Below are 20562 nucleotides of genomic sequence, written 5' to 3' on the forward strand. Positions count from 1 at the left end.
GTTGGGTAGCCTGAAGAATGGAAAAAGAGAGCCGAACGTTCTGACCAATGTCAGCATCAATGGCGGATACCTTGGCAACTAAGTAGCCTAGTTCTGCAAACCTGGATGTTGTCTCTTGCTGTTGACTCAAACCCGGCTAATGGTTGCACAATGACTGGAACATTTTCATTCTAATCAAGGATAAGAACATCCACTGAAACATTACATGCGAGTGGTGGTGTCCCAGAGTACATAACCTGAGCTTGAATCTATAAGTTTTTCAATTCCTCATAGTCAAAAGATCGCTGAGCGAATATGACGCTAGTCTCTTGGTTAATAGAGACGTAATTGTATACAGAGGCGTTGTGAATCCGAGTCGCCTGGATAAGGCATTTCAGTCGAGCGTTCACTCCAATATCCAGATCAACGGCAGCAATGGAAAATATGGAAGATCTAATAACGTTGTTCTCCATTATATTTGCAGAGTATAAAGACTGTGTAAACTGTGGCGCGTTGTCATTTATATCTAAAACCTCGACGCGAATGGCTTTCTCAGATATAAGAAGTGGACTTCCTGCATTCATGCATGTAATTGTAACTTCATACTCAGCGGTAGTTTCACGAACCAATGAATGTTGAACAAGTATTACACAATAATTCTTCAATGCAGAATCTAGTCTGAAGAGTAGTTTATCTGATATTTGACATTGTATTTCGTTTCTCCCCAAATCCTCATCTGCTGCACTGAACAGAGCGGTAACAGTCCCAACTGGAGCATCTTCCGAAATTGTACTAGATAAAGACGTCAGCTTCACTTCAGGTGGGTTATCATTCACATCAATAGTATTAACCAAAACATTACAGTTCCCTGACATAGCATCAAGGCCTTCAAGTGTTGTTTGTATCCTTTGAGAATTTCTTAGCATACAAATGTGACGATGCTATCATTTTAAAACGTTATTTTGTCCATTTTTGTTTTAAGAGGGTATGTTAAGGCAGAGTTTACAAACCGGTTACAGAAATAGGCTCAGGTAAATAACTTGGGAGTCCTTTTAAGTCTTTTTAAATATAAAAGCAGAAGTGGAGTGGCCAGCTCTCACAGACCAGGCTTTCTAACTTCTTTCTAACTTTAGCAGTTAGAAGCTTTTTGGGGTCGCAGAAGAGTTGGAGCTTTAGTGAATGATTCCTAGCTGCTACTTTCTCTGAAATCTCTCTTGATGTTGTTTCCTCCCATAATGGAGAACTGCATATAAGAATCTGTGACTGAATTTACTTTTTAGCCAAGGGGTGTGTTTATTGTTACTAAATTTCTCTTTCTTGTTATTATATATTAACTACAGCGTTTAAATAATTCTGTTTTGCTTAAAGTCGAGTAGTTTGAACAGTCACATCATATTGGGAACACACACTCCACTTTTACCTTTAAAATAAGAAACAGTTAGGGTCTAGACTACCTTCTTAAAATATTTTTAGGGGTTCTGGTATGGTGGATAACGAACATAATATGCCAGAGGACCCTTTCCCAAACAGCAGAGTAGGAGATTCAGTCATGTAGGCTTAATCCAGATAGTTAGTTCCTAACTGAAATGCCACATACCACATTTGCATCTATTTAGTTTTTGGGGGGGAGGGGGAAGAGTGGTAAAATTACTTGCCCCGAAGTTGAGCAGATTTTCTTGTGTTTTGGAAAAATCACAACAGTGCTCTGCAACAAATTCAATTCTCATTTCCTCCAGATAAACTTAGTTGCTATCCATTCTTTGAGTCTTAAAAGCTGGATTCAGCCTCACCTCAGCTATTTAAAAAAATATCCATTAAATAGCTTCGTTAAGGATGTCAATTGATTTAATCAATTAGGTATCTATCAGAAGAATTCTATTATATATTCTGCCATAGCCTACTTCGCAAACGCTGCATTACTATGTCCTCATTTCCAGATTGTTATTTCGATGATTCAATCAATGACTGAACAATATTTGCCCAATTTGATTTTTACTTGGATTGCTTATGGAACATAGAAATTGATTAATTCAATTCTATGTTCTTTACCTAAATAAGTCAGAAATATGTTAAAGAGAATAAGCTAATATTTCTGCTTATCTTCTGGTATTTTACCAAATGTACAATTTTTTTTTCTAATTTATACATTCATCTTTGTCCACAAATTTGTAGTGCAACGTTTGCATGCACTGATCAAATTTCAAATGCTTGGCGAAGTTTAGCATATTGTTTTCTGACGCTGCTGTTCTTGCGTGAATACAGAAATTTAATTATCCATGAATAATTGGTTGAAATTTCCCCCCTCCCTTTTGATGTCAAGACCCAGATATTGCAGAAGCACATCTTTACCTTGACAGCATAATATGTTCTAAGGGAGTGATAGGAGTTCAACTGCAGTGAAAGTACAAAGGAGTTATTTAGCTCAGTTTTTTCGGTCTAAAGCGAAATGATGCTGACAGCACAAGTTCAATTCATCCATGCAAACGAAGATCACCAAGTCGATCACATCTTCATAACGTTGCCTCTCACTTGATGAATGGTGTTCCTGAGATTAAGCCACCAGCAGTCGTCCCTCTCTAAACAGAACAGCCCACAAAGATTTCTCTGGGATTTTACATACCATAACTTGCAACTCCCAAGCAGAGAGATTTCTTTTACCAGTTGAAACATATAAATAGAGCATTCAATCTATGGTGCTTAAATATTTTGAAGAAATGCCAACCCCATAATTTATGCACATTAAAATGATCCAAAAATAATATTTAAATGAATAACTTTTAGTATTGATCTGTAGCCAGTTTTTCGACAAAATGAAACAGTATCATACATTAGTACCTCGCCAACTTAATTTTTTTTAAAAAACTGACACACTGAAACGTGCGCATATTAGTTAACAAAAACGACCAGCTGAGAACATGGCAATGAGGAACAAACCAATATGTTCACATGTCTTACAAGGAATGACTGTTCCATTGACCAAGAAATTGTTCTGTACTTTCGCTGCCATGTATTGTCACAAAATGTTTCACAAAGTAGTCGCTCTTAAATGTTTACCCTTGGACAAAGTCAACAATTCTCATTGATTCATGTAAACACCGGTTTTAGAATCTGTTAACAAGCAACCATGACTTCCAAAAGAAAATTTACACTCCGTTTGGCAGCGCAAAACTTGCATATAATCAGAAAGTAAGGTAAACATATTCAAAAAATGCTATTACAGAACATTACTGTTGACGAGGAGAAAAATGTAAATGCATCAAAGCCATTACTTCCCTTTTGTTCAACACAGAACATTTCCTAATTCGTTCACAGCGAGTTAGAGTCGTAGAGCACGGAAATCAATCCTTCGGCCCAACTCGGCCACATTGGCCAAACATCTCAATCTGAGTTAATAATATTTGCCAGCCTTTGACCCATATTCCTCTGAACCCTTCCTATTCAAATATCCAACCAGACGACTTCTAAATGCTCTAATTCTCCATACCTACCACTTCATCCAGCTGCTTGTTCCATACATGCACCAATGTCTGCGTGATAGAATTACTCCTCGGGTACGTTTAAAAACTTTCCCCTCTCATCTGAAATCAATGCCCTCTAGTTTTGGGCTCCCACATTCTATGTATTAACCCTATCAATGCACATAACAATTTTATAAACATGCATAAGGTCAGCCCTCAGCCTCCAACTCTCCAGTCAAAAAGCCCCAGCCTATTCAGCGTCTCCCCATGACCCAAACTTTGCGAAATCTATGACCGATTCAAATCTGTGAATATCTTACCTTTTTAAACGATCCTTACCTTGTTGTTTACAGAGTTGCTGTTACATTCAGAACTAACCATTCTCGTGCTGTCTTTCTCAAGAGAATCATTCCGAACATACTTTTTGTCAGCATGTGACTTGCACGTGTTGGAGGTTATGAAGTTTCTCTTTGTTGACTGCAATGTTGAACACGACTCATAACGGAAACGCTGAGAAAGGGGATCACCCCCGAATACTTCAACATAATTCGGGGGTATCTGAAGGTTTCTACTAGCCTTTTGAATTCCATTCAGAGAATGTCTGGTTTCAAGACAACAACATGACCCCAGGGAACAGTGCTGACCACCCAAAGCATTTCTGCTTTTATGAACTTTCACAGCGAGAATAATTAAAATCACGAGAAAAATTATTGAAATTACTCCTAACGCGATGACCAAGGAAAGGCTAAGATTATGACTGAACCGGGGGTCCTCAGACGAACCACTAATGCTGGAGAATGTTTCAGTGTCACCACCAACCACAGATAAGCTAATGGTCACTGTAGCAGAAAGAGATGGTTTTCCATTGTCTTTTACCAGAATCACCAATATTTGCTTAGAAGCATCTTTACTCCTAATGCGTCGGATTGTCCAAATCTCCCCAGTGTCTGGTGAAATGGTAAATAGATTATGATGGGTAGCCTGAAAAATGGAATAAGAAAGGCGACCATTCTGACCCCCATCAGCATCAGTGGCGGATACCTTGGTAACTAAATAGCCGGGTTCTGCAAACCTGGATATTGTCTCTACTATTGTTGATCCGAACTCGACTAATGGCTGTACAATGACTGGGACATTGTCATTCTGATCAAGGATAACAACATCCACTGAAACATTACTTGCGAGTGGTGGCGATCCAGAGTCCATGACTTCAACTTTGATCTGGAAGTTTTTTAATTTCTCGTAGTCAAAGGATCGCTGCGCGAATATTACACCAGTTTCCGAGTTAATAGAAATATAAGTGGATACCGAAGCGTTGTGAATTTGAGCCTTCAGAATAGAGTATTTCAATCGAGCGTTCAGACCAATATCTGGATCAAAGGCTGAAATGGAAAATATAGAAACGCCAATATCATTGTTTTCCATTACGCTTGCTTTATACAAAGACTGCGTAAATTTCGGCGCATTGTCATTTATGTCAGAAATCTCAACTCGAATGGTGTTTTTAGATGAGAGAGGTGTATTTCCTGCATCCATACATGTTACAGTAACGTCATACTTGGAGGTATTTTCTCGATCCAGTGGATCTTGAACAATTAATCCATAATAATTCTCCAAAGACGAGTCTAGTCTAAACGGTAGTTTGATTGGACTTTTACATTGTATCTGCCCGTTTCTCCCAGAATCTTTATCTGTTGCACTGAACAGAGCGACTACAGTCCCAACTGGAGCATCTTCAGAAATTGTATTCGACAAAGTCGTCAATGTCACCTCAGGTGGGTTATCATTCACGTCAATAATATTCACCAGGACATCACAGTTCCCCGTCATAGCGTCAGAACCCCCGTCTATGGCTTTAATATTAATTTCAAATACTGTGTTTTCTTCATAATCCAACTTCCCTCTCACTCTGATTTCACCAGTTTTAGAATCCACACTAAATTTTTCCCGAGCTTTGGCTGAATTGTAGCTACTGAGTGAATAGGTTATCTTTCCATTCGGACCATCATCCAAATCAGTGGCATTTAATTTGATTACCTGCGTTCCTATGGCTGCATTCTCCAATAGACTGACTCTGTAAACTGACTGGGGGAAGATAGGGGCGTTGTCGTTTGTATCCTTTACGCTGATTAAAACCTGAACCGTACCCGATCTCACAGGGATCCCGCCGTCCTTGGCTATCAGCGTCAACTTGTGGCTGGATTCCGTTTCTCTGTCCAACGAACTCTGCAGCACCAATACTGGCATTTTTTCTCCATCGCGCATTTGTACGTCAAGGACGAAATAATTGTTGGGAAAGAGCTCATAGGTTTGCACGGAATTGATTGCAACGTCCGGATCGTTCGCAGCCTCGAGAGGGAAGCGGGTTCCCGGCGTAGAAAGCTCCGAAATTTCAAGGTGGAATTGTCGCTTTGGGAAAATGGGACTGTTGTCATTTACATCGAGAATCTCCACGGCAATCGGGTACAGCTTTAAGGGGTTTTGGAGCAAAGCGCTCACGGATAAAACACAACTTGAGCTCGGGCCGCAAATCTCTTCTCTGTCAATTGATTCTTTCACAAGCAAAATGCCAGTGTCCAGGCTTATATCCACATATTGTTTCCTGGGCCCGGGTACAATCCGAAAACTGCGAGCCGCGAGCTGCTTTACGTCTAAACCCAGATCTTCAGCGATATTCCCAACAAAGGAGCCCAGCTGCAGTTCTTCAGGAATCGAGTAATGAATCTGCCCAAACACAAGCTTCCACAAGAAGAGTACACAGCACAGTACTCGGCATTTTGATAACCAAAATATTTTATATCTCATTTCCAGCGTGAAACATTCCCCTTGTTTCAGATCGTCTCCGTACCATTGATTAGTCTCTTCACAACTATATATTTTATATCTGAAACAACAGCGATCTGGTAAATACCTGAATGTTTCACAAATCGGTTGGATTTTTTCATTTAAACATTCTTTTTTCTCTCTGATATGTTCAGTGGATTCGTGAACAAATCCTGCCGAGCTGCACGCTAGCAAATATTACTCTGCGTCTGGTCAGACGTGATGGTGTCTGTGTCGCGAAGGGGCTGGCCGGATCCCCAATCGTAGCTCAGGATCTGATTGGTGAATACCGGCTTATTGAAATTCAACCAACCAAATTACTCTTGATTTCTTAAAGCTGGACGGTCTGAATTAAATGCACATACTTAGATTTATTATTGCACAATTAATAATTACATTACGACCTATTTGCCAAACTGCATGCAACCAACCTATCTCCAGAATAAAAAGTCACCAATAGTCTTATTTGACAGCATTGTAGCATATGTGACTGGAGAAAAACAAATGAAAATATTCAGTGTGGCTCACTGTCTTAATCAATATGGTTCACCTGTGATTCCAGTGTTGTAATTCTCCATTCCCAATTACTAATTCTCACGAAACTAAGACTTAATTATTTACACATTCCTTGATCTAATTAAACAATGTACAAAACTGTATTGTTATAGACATGATAATTAGTTTAATTTCCAGAAATCCAGATAACCATCTCGTCATAGTGTTGTTCAATTTGCTATAAATGGCATTCTTTGTGTGCCATATCTTTTAACCTATGAAAGAAATCATTTTAATTTTGAACAGTACACGACTGTTTAGAATTAAATGCGGAACCATCCACCCCTCATACGTCTTGCACTGTCATCCAACTTAAATGGTTTGTTATCTTCAATGTCTTCTATTGCTTTTAACATTATAAAGCTAAGCATACATGAGTCTCTGCTTTCTAAAATTGAAGTGCACCTGTTGTTTATTCAGGTGTTGAAAAGCAACCACTCAGAGAGGTCTACTAATTGCAGGCACACCTTTCTAGTTGTAAGGTAGGAAAACGTATTTTGATCAGTGCAAAAATCAACGTTCCATTTGTCAAAGCAAAAGAAAAATAAAGCTACATAATGCCAGCACATTAACTAGTCATGACTCGAAACCATTAACTTTGGAATCCATTCATATTTTCTGTTTGTGATGTTGCTACTTCTTTGATCTTTCCGATGTGCTTAAGGGTTTTACTTATCAATTTTATCAAAGTGTTTACTCTGCATAAGTTGTTTTATTTCGTCCAAGGTAAAAGCAATGCAAATCTTAAAACATGTTTGCCTGAAAGTAGTTATTTGTTTTTAGCTCATTATCCAACTATGCAAATCTGCGTCAGTAGGAAAATTAATTACATCAATATAGTATTTTCATCATTCAGATACATCGTAAGAGGTGAGAATTCAAGACAGGATTCATGAAAGAAGTCCTACTGTCGTTTTCCAACCGTGAAATATGTAGATGGTCTTCTTTTGGTTCTCCATGGTCTAAATGATGAAATGCAAGTGTCCTGTGAGGAGCTCTGGCCATGCAAATAACCCATAGCAGTACTTGTGGTAACCCTAACAACAAAGTAGGTGTTTGAAATAGGGACTGTAACTAAGTGGTTCATTCTTATTTTACACCCTGTTATTGTAGCTTTTGCAACTGTTTAGTATCAGCGTTTTTGTTTGATTGTCAGTCTGTTGACAATGACTGTAGAGAACTACAGAACAGATAGAGTCTTAGTCCATGAATTTCAAACAGTTAACATCTAACTTTGTTGTGGTTCTGTTCGCCGAACGGCGAACAGAACCACAACAACGAGCACCCGAGCTACAAATCTTCTACCAAACTTTGAATATCTAACTTTAGTATGCAATATGGAAGACAAGTGGAATATTGGCTTTTGTTTCAAAGGGAATTGAGTTTAAACGTAGTGTTTTTTTGGTGAATCTATGCAAGGCACTTGTCAACCCACAGCTGGAATATTGAGAACAGTTTTGAGCCCCCTATCTAAAAAACAAATGTATTGGCATTGGAGGCAGTCCAAAGAGATTTACGAGGCTGACAGCAAGTATGAAGAGAAAGACTTATGAGAAGGGTAGATTGGGCCTGTACGCGTTGGAATACAGACAAATGAGAGGTGGCCTTGATGAAACATACACAATTCTTTGAGGACATAATGCGGCAATTGCAGCAAGGTTGTATCCCTTGTGATAGAATCTAGCACTAGAAAGCCTAATCTCAGGATAAAAGATCATACATTTACGACAGAAATAAGGAGAAGTGTCTTCTTTGAGAGGAAAATAAAGCTGTCAAGTTCTTTATTACAGAGAGCTATCAAAGTTGGGCCATTAAGTATATTCAAGGCTGACGTAGACTAATTCTTTAGTCAGTTCTGGAATTAAGAATTATGAGGAAAAATAACACTGAGGATTACCAAATTAGTTGTTATGAAACATATTTGACGGACGAAACGTCTTATTTATGCTCCCATTTCTTCCGGTTTGAATTTGTTTAATTAGTTTAGAAAATCATCTCAGTCTTCTGGAACAAACCTAATTGTGAATTCCTCAAGACCACCTAACATCACTTCTATGAGTTTTAAAATTTCGAGTGGTGTCACTTTTGTGCAGCTGTCAAATCCTCTTTGGAATTGCTCATTAAAGGTATTGATTGCTTTACACATGCTTAGGTATGTCTGAGAAGAATTTTATTCAGTTTAATTGTGTGGACTTTCTTGGCAAATATCACTTTATGAGTTTTGTGTCTCTGGTATGTCACTTCCTTAATTAAGAAATGTTTTCTTCATTTGAATGAAAGTGGACTCAAATGACATTATCTCTTTTTCTTATTGAATGTGGAAACTGATTACTTTAATTCTAAATGCTGCACATTTTAAATGTTTGAAAAATGTGGTCAGGACTAAATTAATATTGCATTGTACTTAAATTTTGGAGATTTAGTAACTTCCAAACTCCTAATCTAACTTCAATCTTAATTTTAGTTTTGTGAAATTAACCAAATATCATATACATAAGAGAAGTTGGCACATTGACCCTAACACTGCTGTTTTTGGTCTTCTGCAAGGGGTACAGTTCTGCACAACATTATGAGATAAAATTCCTATCTCTTCTTTTGCTGTTAAACATCATATGCTGCATTTAACAGAATACAGCCTTGAGAGCACAATGGATTCTAACTGAGTGACCAGCAATAGGTAATATTCAAATCAATTGGTCTTATTGTCAGAATCTCCCAAACTGTACATTTACTTTCAATAATTGTCGGATTGCAACTGTTAATATTTTGGTAATATTTAAAATTACACTTGAATGAATATGATACTCTTAATCTATGCTCCCTACAAGATTCTCAAAGAATAACTTAAAAATATTGAATTCATGCAAAGCAGGGTTTTTTTTTGCCAACTACTATTGCTATAAGATCATAAGATGTAAGTGCAGAAGAAGACAATTCAGTCAATCAAGTCTACTCCACCATTCAATTAGATCAGGTTGACCTGTTAATTTTTAACACCACTTTTTAGTCGTTCTCCCTATGACCCTTAATTTCCTTATTGATCAAAAATCCAATTATGCCAGCATTTGAATCTGTTTAACAACACAACTTTGACAGCTATCTACGTTAAAGAATTCAACCGATGCACTGCTCACTGAGAGAAGAAATTACTCCTTATCTCTGTCTTCAATGTGTGAACTTTTATGCTGAGATTATGCCCTCTTCTCGTAGACTCTCCCACTAGTGGAAACAACCTTTCTGCATCTACTGTGTTAAGTGCCTTAACAGATCATGCATGTTTCAATGAGGTCATATATCATTCCTCTAAATTCCAGCGAGGACAGGCCCAAAATACACAACCTCTCCTCTTCAGACAATCCCTTCATACCTGGTGCTAGCCAAGTGAACATGCTCTGGACTGCCTCCAATGCTAGCATATATTTTCTAAATAACCAGCACCAAAACTGGCCACACTATTCCAATTGTTTCAGTAAAACCTTCCTACATTTATTCATTTCCTTGGAAAAAAATCTAACATTTAATTTTCCTTCCATATTAACTGCTGAATTTGAATGCTAACGTTTGTAATTCATGTATGAGGACAAATCCCTTTGATCTGTAGCGTTCTGCAGTCTTACCAAATGTAAATACTATTCATCTCTTCAGTTATTCCTAACAAAGTGCACAATCTCATATTTTTCCACAATATATTCCATCTGCAAATGACTTTGCCCAGTTTCTTAACGTGTGCACATCTCTCTGAAGACTCTTCATGTCATACCACCGCTTGCAATCACATTTATTTTTGTCATCTGCAAACTTGGCTATTGTACATTCACTTTCGATATGTACAAAAATAAATTCTGGCCCCAGCCATTGATTCCTCTGGCATACAATGAGTTACAGTTTGTAACTGAAATCTACATCACTACCTGATCAATTTAGGATAATATGAGACCAAACAAAAAATGCTGTTATAAGTTCATGACAACTGCCCGCTGAGAGCACGATACCCAACAAGTAACTACTGGTTTCTACTGTCCATGAAAGTGTTCTGTACTTCGACAGGTACGTGGCTGCATGGTAATCTTCATTGTTGCTACATGAAGAAAGAATTCAACAATTCTCTTAGATTCAAGTTAACTTCAGCATTTTAGAAAGAGCCAACCGGCAAACAGGACTGCCAGATTAACACGGATGATCCCTGGAATGGTTGGTCTAACATATGAGGAACGGCTGAGGATCCTGGGATTGTATTCATTGGAGTTTAGAAGATTAAGGAGAGACTTAATAGAGACATACAGGATAATACATGGCTTGGAAAGGGTGGACGCTAGGAAATTTTTTCCATTAGGTGAGGAGACTAGGACCCGTGGACACAGCCTTAAAATTAGAGGGGGTCAATTCAGAACTGAAATGCGGAGACATTTCTTCAGCCAGAGAGTGGTGGGCCTGTGGAATTCATTGCCACAGAGTGCAGTGGAGGCAGGGACGCTAAATGTCTTCAAGGCAGAGATAGATAGATTCTTGTTGTCTCGACGAATTAAGGGCTACGGGGAGAATGCGGGTAAGTGGAGTTGAAATGCCCATCAGCCATGATTGAATGGCGGAGTGGACTTGATGGGCCGAATGGCCTTCCTTCCACTCCTATGTCTTATGTTCTTATGGTCTTAAAACAATTAAAACTCAGCCAGACAGCATAATAAGTTACAGAAAATTGCAAAGGAAAGTTGAACCTTCCTGCGGGATAGTATTGCAGACTATACTGTTAACAGAATTCAGAAATTTTACAGAAAAGTGTGAATGATGAGTTTAAAGTCTCACGTTTTATCTTATTCAATTCAACACAATAACGTTATTGCAAATATATCCAGAGATCCGAAACAGTTTCCTTTATAATATTTCTTATGACAAGTGCCTCACCTCATTACTTAATGGGATGCTGTGATTTTCAGAATTAATTATTGTCGTGCCTTCCTTCCTAATAGACTCATTCCAAAAATAGTTCTTGTCTGTAGATGATCTAGATGCGTTTGAGGGTGTGAAGTCTCTCTTCATTGACTGCAATGTTGAACATGTCTCATAGCGGAATCTCTGAGAAAGTGGATCACCACCGAATACTTCAACATAGTTCGGGTGTATTTGAAGGTTTTGACTGTTTTTTTGAAGTCCATTCAAGGAATGTCTGGATTCAAGACAGCAACACACCCCCAGGGAACATTGCTGACCAACTGAAGAATTTCTGCTCTTATGAAACATCACGGCAAGGATTATTAAAATCATGAGAAAAATGATAGACATTGCACCTAATGCAACAACCAAGGAAAGGCTCACTTCAGGAGTGAACACACGTTCTTCAGACGAATCACTGACACTGGAGAATGCTTCAGTGTCACTGCCTATCAAAGATAAGATGATGGTCACTGTGGCAGAAAGTGATGGTGTTCCACTATCTTTTACAACAATCAGCAAACTTTGCTTAGTTGCATCTTTATTCTCAATACGACGTATAGTCCAAATTTCCCCAGTGCCTGGGGAAATAGTAAAAAGGTTAGGATTGGATGATTGGAAAATCGAATATGAAAGGTAAGCATTTTGGCCAACATCAGCGTCAGTGGCCGATACTTTAGCAACCAAAGAACCTGGCTCTACAAATCTGGAAATTGTCTCTACAGCTGTTGCCCCAAATTCGGCTAATGGTTGCACAATGACTGGAACATTGTCATTCTGATCAAGGATAATAAGTTTTACTGAAGCATTACTTGCGAGTGACGGCGACCCAGAGTCCACGACCTGAGCTTGGAACAGAAAGCTTTTGAGCTCCTCGTAATCAAAAGATCGCTGAGCGAATATGACACCAGTTTCCGAGTTAATCGAGACGTATGTAGAAATTGAGACGTTGTAAACTTGAGTCTCAAGGATAGCATATTTCAGCAGAGCGTTTAGTCCGACATCTCGATCAAAGGCTGTAATAGAAAATATAGAAGCGCCAATAACGTTGTTCTCCATGACGTTTGCGGTATATAAAGATTGCGTGAACCGTGGGGCATTGTCGTTTATATCGGAAATGTCGACTCGAACGGTTTTTTCCGACGTAAGAGGAGGATTTCCTGCATCTGAGCATGTGATACTAACGTCATACAAGGAGGTATTTTCACGATCGAGTGGATTTTGAACAAGTATTCCATAATAATTCTCCAATGAGGAATCCAGCTTAAATGGCAGTTTGTTTGAAATTTGACATTGCACCTGCCCATATCGCCCCGAATCTTTATCTACTGTACTGAACAGAGCGACTACAGTCCCAATTGCCGCACCTTCCGATACTGCAGTCGACAAAGACGTCAAAGTCACCTCAGGTGGGTTATCATTCACGTCAATAATATTCACGAAAACTACGCAGTGCCCGGACATTGCCTCTGAACCTCTGTCTATTGCCTGCACGGTAATTTCAAAGACCTTGTCTGCTTCATAGTCCAACTTCCCTCTCACTCTCATTTCACCAGTTTTGGAATCCACGCCAAACAGCTCCCGTACTCTAGCTGACGTGTGGCTACCAAACGAGTAGTTTATCTCTCCATTGAGACCATCGTCCAAATCAGTGGCATTTAATTTGATTACCTGTGTACCTGCGGCTGTATTCTCCAATAGGCTGACTCTGTATAATGACTGGGAAAAGACAGGGGCGTTGTCATTTGCGTCCTTTACGATAATTGAGATCTGCACAGCGCCCGATCTCACAGGCACCCCGCCGTCCTTGGCTATCAGCGTTAACTTGTGGCTGGATTCGGATTCTCTATCCAAGGACCCCTGCAGCACCAGTACAGGCATCTTTCCTTCACTACTGAGCACTTCGACAATAAAATAATCATTCGGAAGGAGCTCGTAGGTTTGCACGGCGTTAGTTCCGATATCAGAGTCGTATGCAGGTTCAATGGGAAAACGCGATCCCGGTGTGGAAAGCTCTGAAATTTCAAAGCGGAATTGTCTCTTTGGAAAACTGGGAGCATTGTCATTTACATCAATGATCTGTACTGCAATCGGGTACAGCTTTAAGGGGTTTTCGAGCAAACCGTTCAATGACAAAACACAGCTCAGGCTCGGGCCACAAATCTCTTCTCTGTCAATTTTATCCTTCACAAGTAAAATTCCCGTGTCTAAACTTATGCCCAAATATTGTTTCCTGGGCCCGGGTACAATCCGAAAACTGCGAGCCGCGAGCTGCTTTACATCTAAACCCAAATCCTCAGCGACATTCCCAACAAAGGAGCCCAGCTGCAGTTCTTCGGGAATTGAGTAACGAATCTGCCCAAGCACTAGATCCCACAAGGAAAGTGCACAGTACAATAATAGGCATTTTAGCAGCCAATATATTATATGTCTCATTTCTAGCAGTAAACATTCCCCTTTTCAGAACATGCCCGCACCATGAATTATCTTCATTAGTTATACCAGAGTATTTTAAACATGAAAACAGCGATATCGCAAATGTCTGATTGTTTCATAAATCGCCCGCATCGTCGCATGTAAAATCTCTTACATCTCTTTAATATTTCCAAAAGATTCCTGAATAAACCCGACGGAGGTGTTCGCTATCCAAATTTACGCTGTGTCTGATCGGACGTGGTGCTGTCTGGGTAGTGCAGGGGGCTGTCCAGATCCCAATCACATCTCAGCTTCCAATTGGTGAACACCAGCGCGTTGAAATTCGACCAATCAAAATAATGCTCACTTCTTAAAGCTGAGGGGTCTGGAATGAGTGCAGATACCTACATTTATTGTTGGACAATTAAAAATTATGTTTACGCTTATTTTACAATTCTGTACTAGCGTTCCCTGTTCCCATATTTATCTTAAGCCCTGAATTGTATCGGAGGTTGTAAGATCCAGGTGTGTAGTATAAAAAAGTCCAAGGATAGAAAAAAAAGCAAAGTCCAAGTATACTCCGTAAGCAATTGAATCCCTTTATAACCCAGTTCGGACTATTCTGAAATGTTCTTCCATCTTTAACTTGCTGTCAATTCTCACTAAAGGAAGATAGATTATTTCATCCTTCTTTCACCCACTTTAATGACATGATTCCTGTAATGAAGTTCATGTAAACTGCCATTTCTCTTCTAGACATCTACATCATCATGAAAGGAGCTGTAGAAATTCAGCAGGTCTATCAACAACTGCAGAGAATGAAAAAAGTCAATGTGTCAAATTGATATGAATTCTTCAGAAGAACAAGCTTCAAAGAAGAGTTATATCAGACTTAAAATATTAACTTTTCTTCTCTCCAAAAATACAGCCAGAATTGCTATGGTTCTTCAGTATTTAATTTTGTTATTTGAGGTATCCAGCATTTGCAGTACGTTGTGTTTATCTTTGCAACTATTTTGTCAGAGTTACTTGATGTTTAATAAATTTCATACTCTGCAATAACCATGAAGAAAATAGTCTGATCGCCAACCAATTTTATGCTGAGTCATCAATTCTCTCGTAAGCCTTGCACGTAGTTCAAAGTTAAATGATTGTATATTTAGTGTTATCGACAACATTCAATATTTTGCAGGCACATATATCTAAACCAATCTTTTCTGAAGTGAATCACACTTTTAGTTCATTCAGTCACTTGAAACAACTAATCCCAAACGGCTAAAATCATTAAGACCAATTTTCAAGCTGAGAAGGCAGAGAAAATGTATTTTGATTAATGTGAAAGATCATATGCTGTAAAGGAAATAACAGAAATCTGCATTATGTGAGTATTTTAACTAGTCATGACTCAAAATTATTAACTTCCTATATTTTCAACTACTACATCACAGCTTTGGTTTGCTGAAACACATTCGTTTTTGAACTCTGATTTCTCTCCAAAGATGCTGCCATATCTTTTGACCTTTTCCAACAATTTCTGTTTTTGTTGTATTCTTTCACTTGTGAAGTGCCCTGTTCTCTTAGATTTTGATACTGATAGTATGCCTACATGCCTATTGTTTCTCCAAATTAAATGCATTTCTTACTCAAAAGCAATTCCTAAAGTTGTTGTATGTCACTGAAAATAATGTCAGAAGTCAGACATCACTAGGGTATGGTCCAACAGGTTTATATGAAATCACAAGCTTTTGAAGTATTGGTCTTTCATCAGGTGAAGTGAGAGAAAAAAAACACACAGGCACAGAACTTATAGGCAGAGATATTAATGGAGAGAGAGGTCAAAAGATCAGACAAATGGTGTGAGTGGAGTGCCAACAGGCCAAATAATAGAAAAAATAATTGTTTGTAATTATCTCGCTGCCTCATTTAATCAGATTATAGGTCATCCCTTCGCTCGATATTCACCTGTTGACACTTTACTCACACTGTCTGAAACTCTTGATCACCTGCAGTGTTCTATTATTTGGCTTCTGGATACTTCAATCACATCATTTGCATGATATTTTCATTTGTTTGTCTATTGATTTCTGTGCCTATGTGTGCGTCTCTCACTTCATCTGTTGAAGGGCACTGCTTAGAAATCTTGTGATTTCAAATAAACCTGTTGACTACAAGCTGGTGTTGTTTGACTTTAGACCTCGTTCACTCTTGTCCAAGACTGGCATTTCCATGTCACTGAAAATAATAAATGTTTATTTACCTCACTATCTGAGCATGCAAACCTGAACTGCTTGAAAAAAGCAAGTACACAACAATGGTTTAACCCTATGTTTCAGAACATTATTAAACGTAGGGATCAAAGTTAAGGTATATGAAAGGAGTCCTCCTGTCACTTTTCCAACTGAAATTAACAGAAGTGTGATCCTTGTACTATGAATTCTAACTAATGTTACCCACTTATGAGAAGTTCTGTCAATACAAATAATCTGCGCACGGACAGAGCATTTTCCTGATAACAAAACAGAAGGTTTAGATAGGTACTATAAAACAGATCCTCAATTTCCAGTTGAAACAATTATGTACAATTTTTATCAGGACGTAATATTTTTTAGGACCCACAGTAATCAGTAGTGACCAAAATCCAAAAGAGAATTTTGGTATATTTCATTATATCTCTATCCCATCGTTTTCTCTGATGCAGAAGGTCAACTAAGTACAAAATATTTGGAAGAAATTGCGATTTACCATTGTTTTTCTCTAGTATCAGATATTACATACACCAGATTCTTAATTTTAGAACAGAAAGGTCTCTGAAGAACTGACTGGAGATGGACCGTGGTCAAATCAAATGGCCTCATTGCCTGTATCTCCCAAACTGGGAGATTTAGTGCATTAGTTAAAGCAGGTGAACGGAGAAACATAGAAAACAGGAACAGGAATAAATCATTTTTCTCTTCGAGTCTGCTGCACTGTTCAGTATGATTATGAATGACCATCAGACTCAGTATATTGTTCCAACTTTACTCCCATACCTTTTGATCCTTTTAGCCCTAAATATATCTAGTCTTTCTGAAATTAATTAATGCTTTAACCTCAACCACTTTATGAGAAAAAGGCTTCCACCAGTTGACCAATTTCTGGTTGACAAACTGTCTCCTCCGAAATGGCCTATCCAATATCTTAAAACTTTATCCCCTAAATCCTGGACTTCCCAGATTATTGGGAATATATTTCCTGCATTAATGTTGTTCACATCTATTCTAATTTTATAGGTTTGACATCTCTCACCATTTTCCTAATATCCAACAAACATAGCCTAACCAATCCAATCTCTCTTCATAGGTCAGTTCTGCCATCATAGGTATCAATCTGGTAAAACTTTGCTCCACTCCCTCCTGAACTAGAGCATGCTTCCTTAGATAGGAACACCAGAACAGTACACAATGCTCCAGGGGTGTTATTACCAAGATTCTGAACAATTGCAGCAAGACACCCTGAATTGAATGGTGGGGGTAGACGAGGGAAAGATGGACAGATTTTAAATTAGTAATAGGTTAGATATGATGGGTAATGAGGAGGAAAGTGGAGTCAAAATCAAACCACCACGTAATTTCCATAAATAGTGGAGCAGGCTGGAGGGGTTATAGTACCTGCTCTTGCTCCTAGTCCTTATGTTCTTATTCCAGTTCTTGTACTTAAATTTTATTTTTGTCATGAGACCAACAGTTTGCCTTCTTCACCAAGTGGTGCCCAGGTTCCTTTTCTCAGTTACTTACATTTATATCATAAGGAATAGAAACCTTGACCCTGTGACATAGAAAGGATGCAAAATTATTTATTTTGAAACATTGAATTGATCGAAGTTGTTTTCAAGCTTAAGCGAATCCCGAACATAACAAGATTCTCTATCAATTTACAGTGATTTGACAGTTAGGGGCATGCTGGTACTAATTATTGGGAATTCAAAGCTGAGATTAGAACTGCCAAACCGGTTCACAGAACCTGTGTGCAATTGTATTCCAGGATGCAGAAAAGTGCCCTGTTCTTGCACAGATACATGGCTGCACAGGCTAATTCAATTAAATATTTAGTACGACATAAAGTCAGCAAATCTCGCACAATCAAATGAACTCTGGTGGGTGCAGAAAGTTTCAACAACAAGCAAGGCTTCTAAAACAAAGCATAAACTCAGGTTGCCAGCATACAATTTCAATATAATCCCACAAATTTGTTTAAAAATCCTACATAATATTGCTATTTCCAACAACTAGATATATAGCAATTAAACACACATCACCCACACAATTTGTCCAAATATATCCTCACTAGCAGATCATATCTGCAATTATTTAACCTTTTTGAAAGCCTCTCGCCTCATTGTGCACAGAGTTGATGTTATAGCCAGAATTTTTTAAATGTTTTCTTTCCCAGTGATATCATTCTGAACGTACGTCATATCTGTAGATAATCAGGAGGCATTGGGAGATTTGAAGTCGCTCTTGTTTGACTGCGATTTTGAACATGACTCACAGTAGAATTGCTGAGAAAGGGGATCACCCCCGAACACCTCAACATAATTTGAGGATATCTGGAGGTTTCCACTGACTTTTCAATTCCATTCAGAGTAAGTCTTGTTTCAACGCAACACTACCCCACCAAGGAACGCTGCTGACCACCCACGGCATTTCTACTTCTAAGAATCTGCATAATGAGAATTACTGAATTTACAAGAAAAATCGGAGAAATTGTTCCTAATATGATGACCAAGAAAAAATTTCTGATCAGGAGTGAATCCGGAATCTTCAGCTGAGCCACCGACACTGAAAAATGTTTTGACATTGCAGTCAACCAAGACAGACTTCAAAACTCCCAATGCCTGCTGGCATTCCATTATCTTTCACCAGAATCACCAACTTTTGCTTAGAAACATCTTGATTTGCAATTTGACGCATAGTCCAAATTTCACCAGCATTTAGGGAAACAGTAAAAAAAAGTTAGTCTGGGTAGCCTGGAAAGTCGAATAAGAAAGGCAAGCGTTCTGACCGGCGCCAGCGTCAGTGGTGAATACCTTGGCCACCAGAGTCTGGTTCTGCAAATATGGATACTCTCTCCACTACTGTTGCCTCAAACTCTGCTAATGGCTGCACAAAGACGAGAATATTGTCTTTCTGATCAAGGATAATAACTTTCACTGAAACATTACTCGTGAGTGGTGGTATCCCAGAGTCCATGACCAGTGCTTGGATTTGAAAGAATTTCAGTTCTTCATAGATAAAATAGTTAAAATATAGTTAAAATCAAATTAGTCTCCGAGTTCATAGAAACATAACTGGATATGAAGCGTTCTAAACTTGAGTCTCCAGGATTGAGTATTTCAGTTGAGTGCGCAGTACTGCATCTGGATCAAAGGCTGTAATCAAAAACATGGAAAAGCCAATAACGTTGTTCTCCATAATGTTTGTGGTGTATGAAGATTGCGCAAACCGTGGCGTTTGGCATTGATATCAGAAATCTCTACATGAACGGATTTCTCAGATGTTAAGAGACCGATTTCCTGCATCACTGTATACTACAGTAACGTCATATTTGCACCCATTTTTCTGATTCAGTGGATGTTGAACAATTGTTCCATAATAACTCTCCAGAGAAGATTCGAACTGAAAAGGTAACTTACTTAAAGTTTGACATTGCACCTGGCATTTTCTGCATGAATCTTTATCTGTTGTACTGAACAGAGCAACTACAGTCACAACTGGAGCATCTTCTGAAACTGTGGGAGACAAAGACTTCAACGTCACCTCGGGTGGGGGGGGAGGGGGAGGTGTTATCATTCACATCAACAATATTCTCTTGAACATCACAGTACGCCGGTAAAGCATAAGATCCCCTGTCTATTGCTTTAATGTTAATTTCAAGGACGTCGTTTTCTTCATAGTCTAACATGCCCTTCCTGCTGATTACACCAGTTTTGGAATCCACGCCAAACACGTCCTGAGTTCGAGATGAAGAGTGACACTTGATCGAGTAGGTTATCTGTCCATTGGGACCATCGTCCAAGTAAGTGGCATTTAAAATGATTACCTGTGCTCCTACGACCATAAGACCATAAGACATAGAAGTGGACCTAAGGCCATTCTGCCCATCAAGTCCACTCTGCCATTAAATCAGGGCTGATGAATTTTCGACGCCACTTATCCGCTCTCTCCCAGTATCCCTTAATTCCTTGCGAGATTAAGAATTTATCAATCTCTGCCTTGAAGACATTTAACGTCCCAGTCTCCACTGCGCTCCGTGGCAATGAATTCCACAGGCCCACTGCTCTCTCGCTGAAGAAATGTCTCCTTATTTCCGTTTTAAATTGACCCCCTATAATTCTAAGGCTGTGCCCATGGTCCTAGTATTCCCG

General features: G+C 38.8%; 2 protein-coding genes across 2 annotated transcripts; both read right to left on the reverse strand.

Annotated features, from left to right (window-relative positions):
• Positions 1-248: 248 nt before the first annotated feature.
• Positions 249-6476, reverse strand: LOC140492290 (protocadherin gamma-A5-like). The gene is made up of 2 exons (XM_072591243.1): positions 3777-6476; positions 249-920 (listed from the first exon to the last, which is right to left on the reverse strand). The coding sequence occupies exons 1-2, from the start codon at positions 6240-6242 to the stop codon at positions 249-251; spliced, it is 3138 nt and encodes a 1045-aa protein (XP_072447344.1). The 5' UTR covers positions 6243-6476.
• A 1280-nt stretch (positions 6477-7756) lies between these two features.
• LOC140491843 (protocadherin-10-like) lies at positions 7757-14417 on the reverse strand. Its single transcript, XM_072590242.1, has 2 exons — positions 11718-14417; positions 7757-7852 (listed from the first exon to the last, which is right to left on the reverse strand). Exons 1-2 carry the CDS (start codon positions 14178-14180, stop codon positions 7778-7780), a joined length of 2538 nt encoding a protein of 845 aa, XP_072446343.1. The 5' UTR covers positions 14181-14417; the 3' UTR covers positions 7757-7777.
• Positions 14418-20562: the final 6145 nt, after the last annotated feature.

The sequence above is a fragment of the Chiloscyllium punctatum genome, chromosome 20 (assembly GCF_047496795.1).
Source record: "Chiloscyllium punctatum isolate Juve2018m chromosome 20, sChiPun1.3, whole genome shotgun sequence".
NCBI classification, from domain to species: Eukaryota; Metazoa; Chordata; class Chondrichthyes; order Orectolobiformes; family Hemiscylliidae; genus Chiloscyllium; species Chiloscyllium punctatum.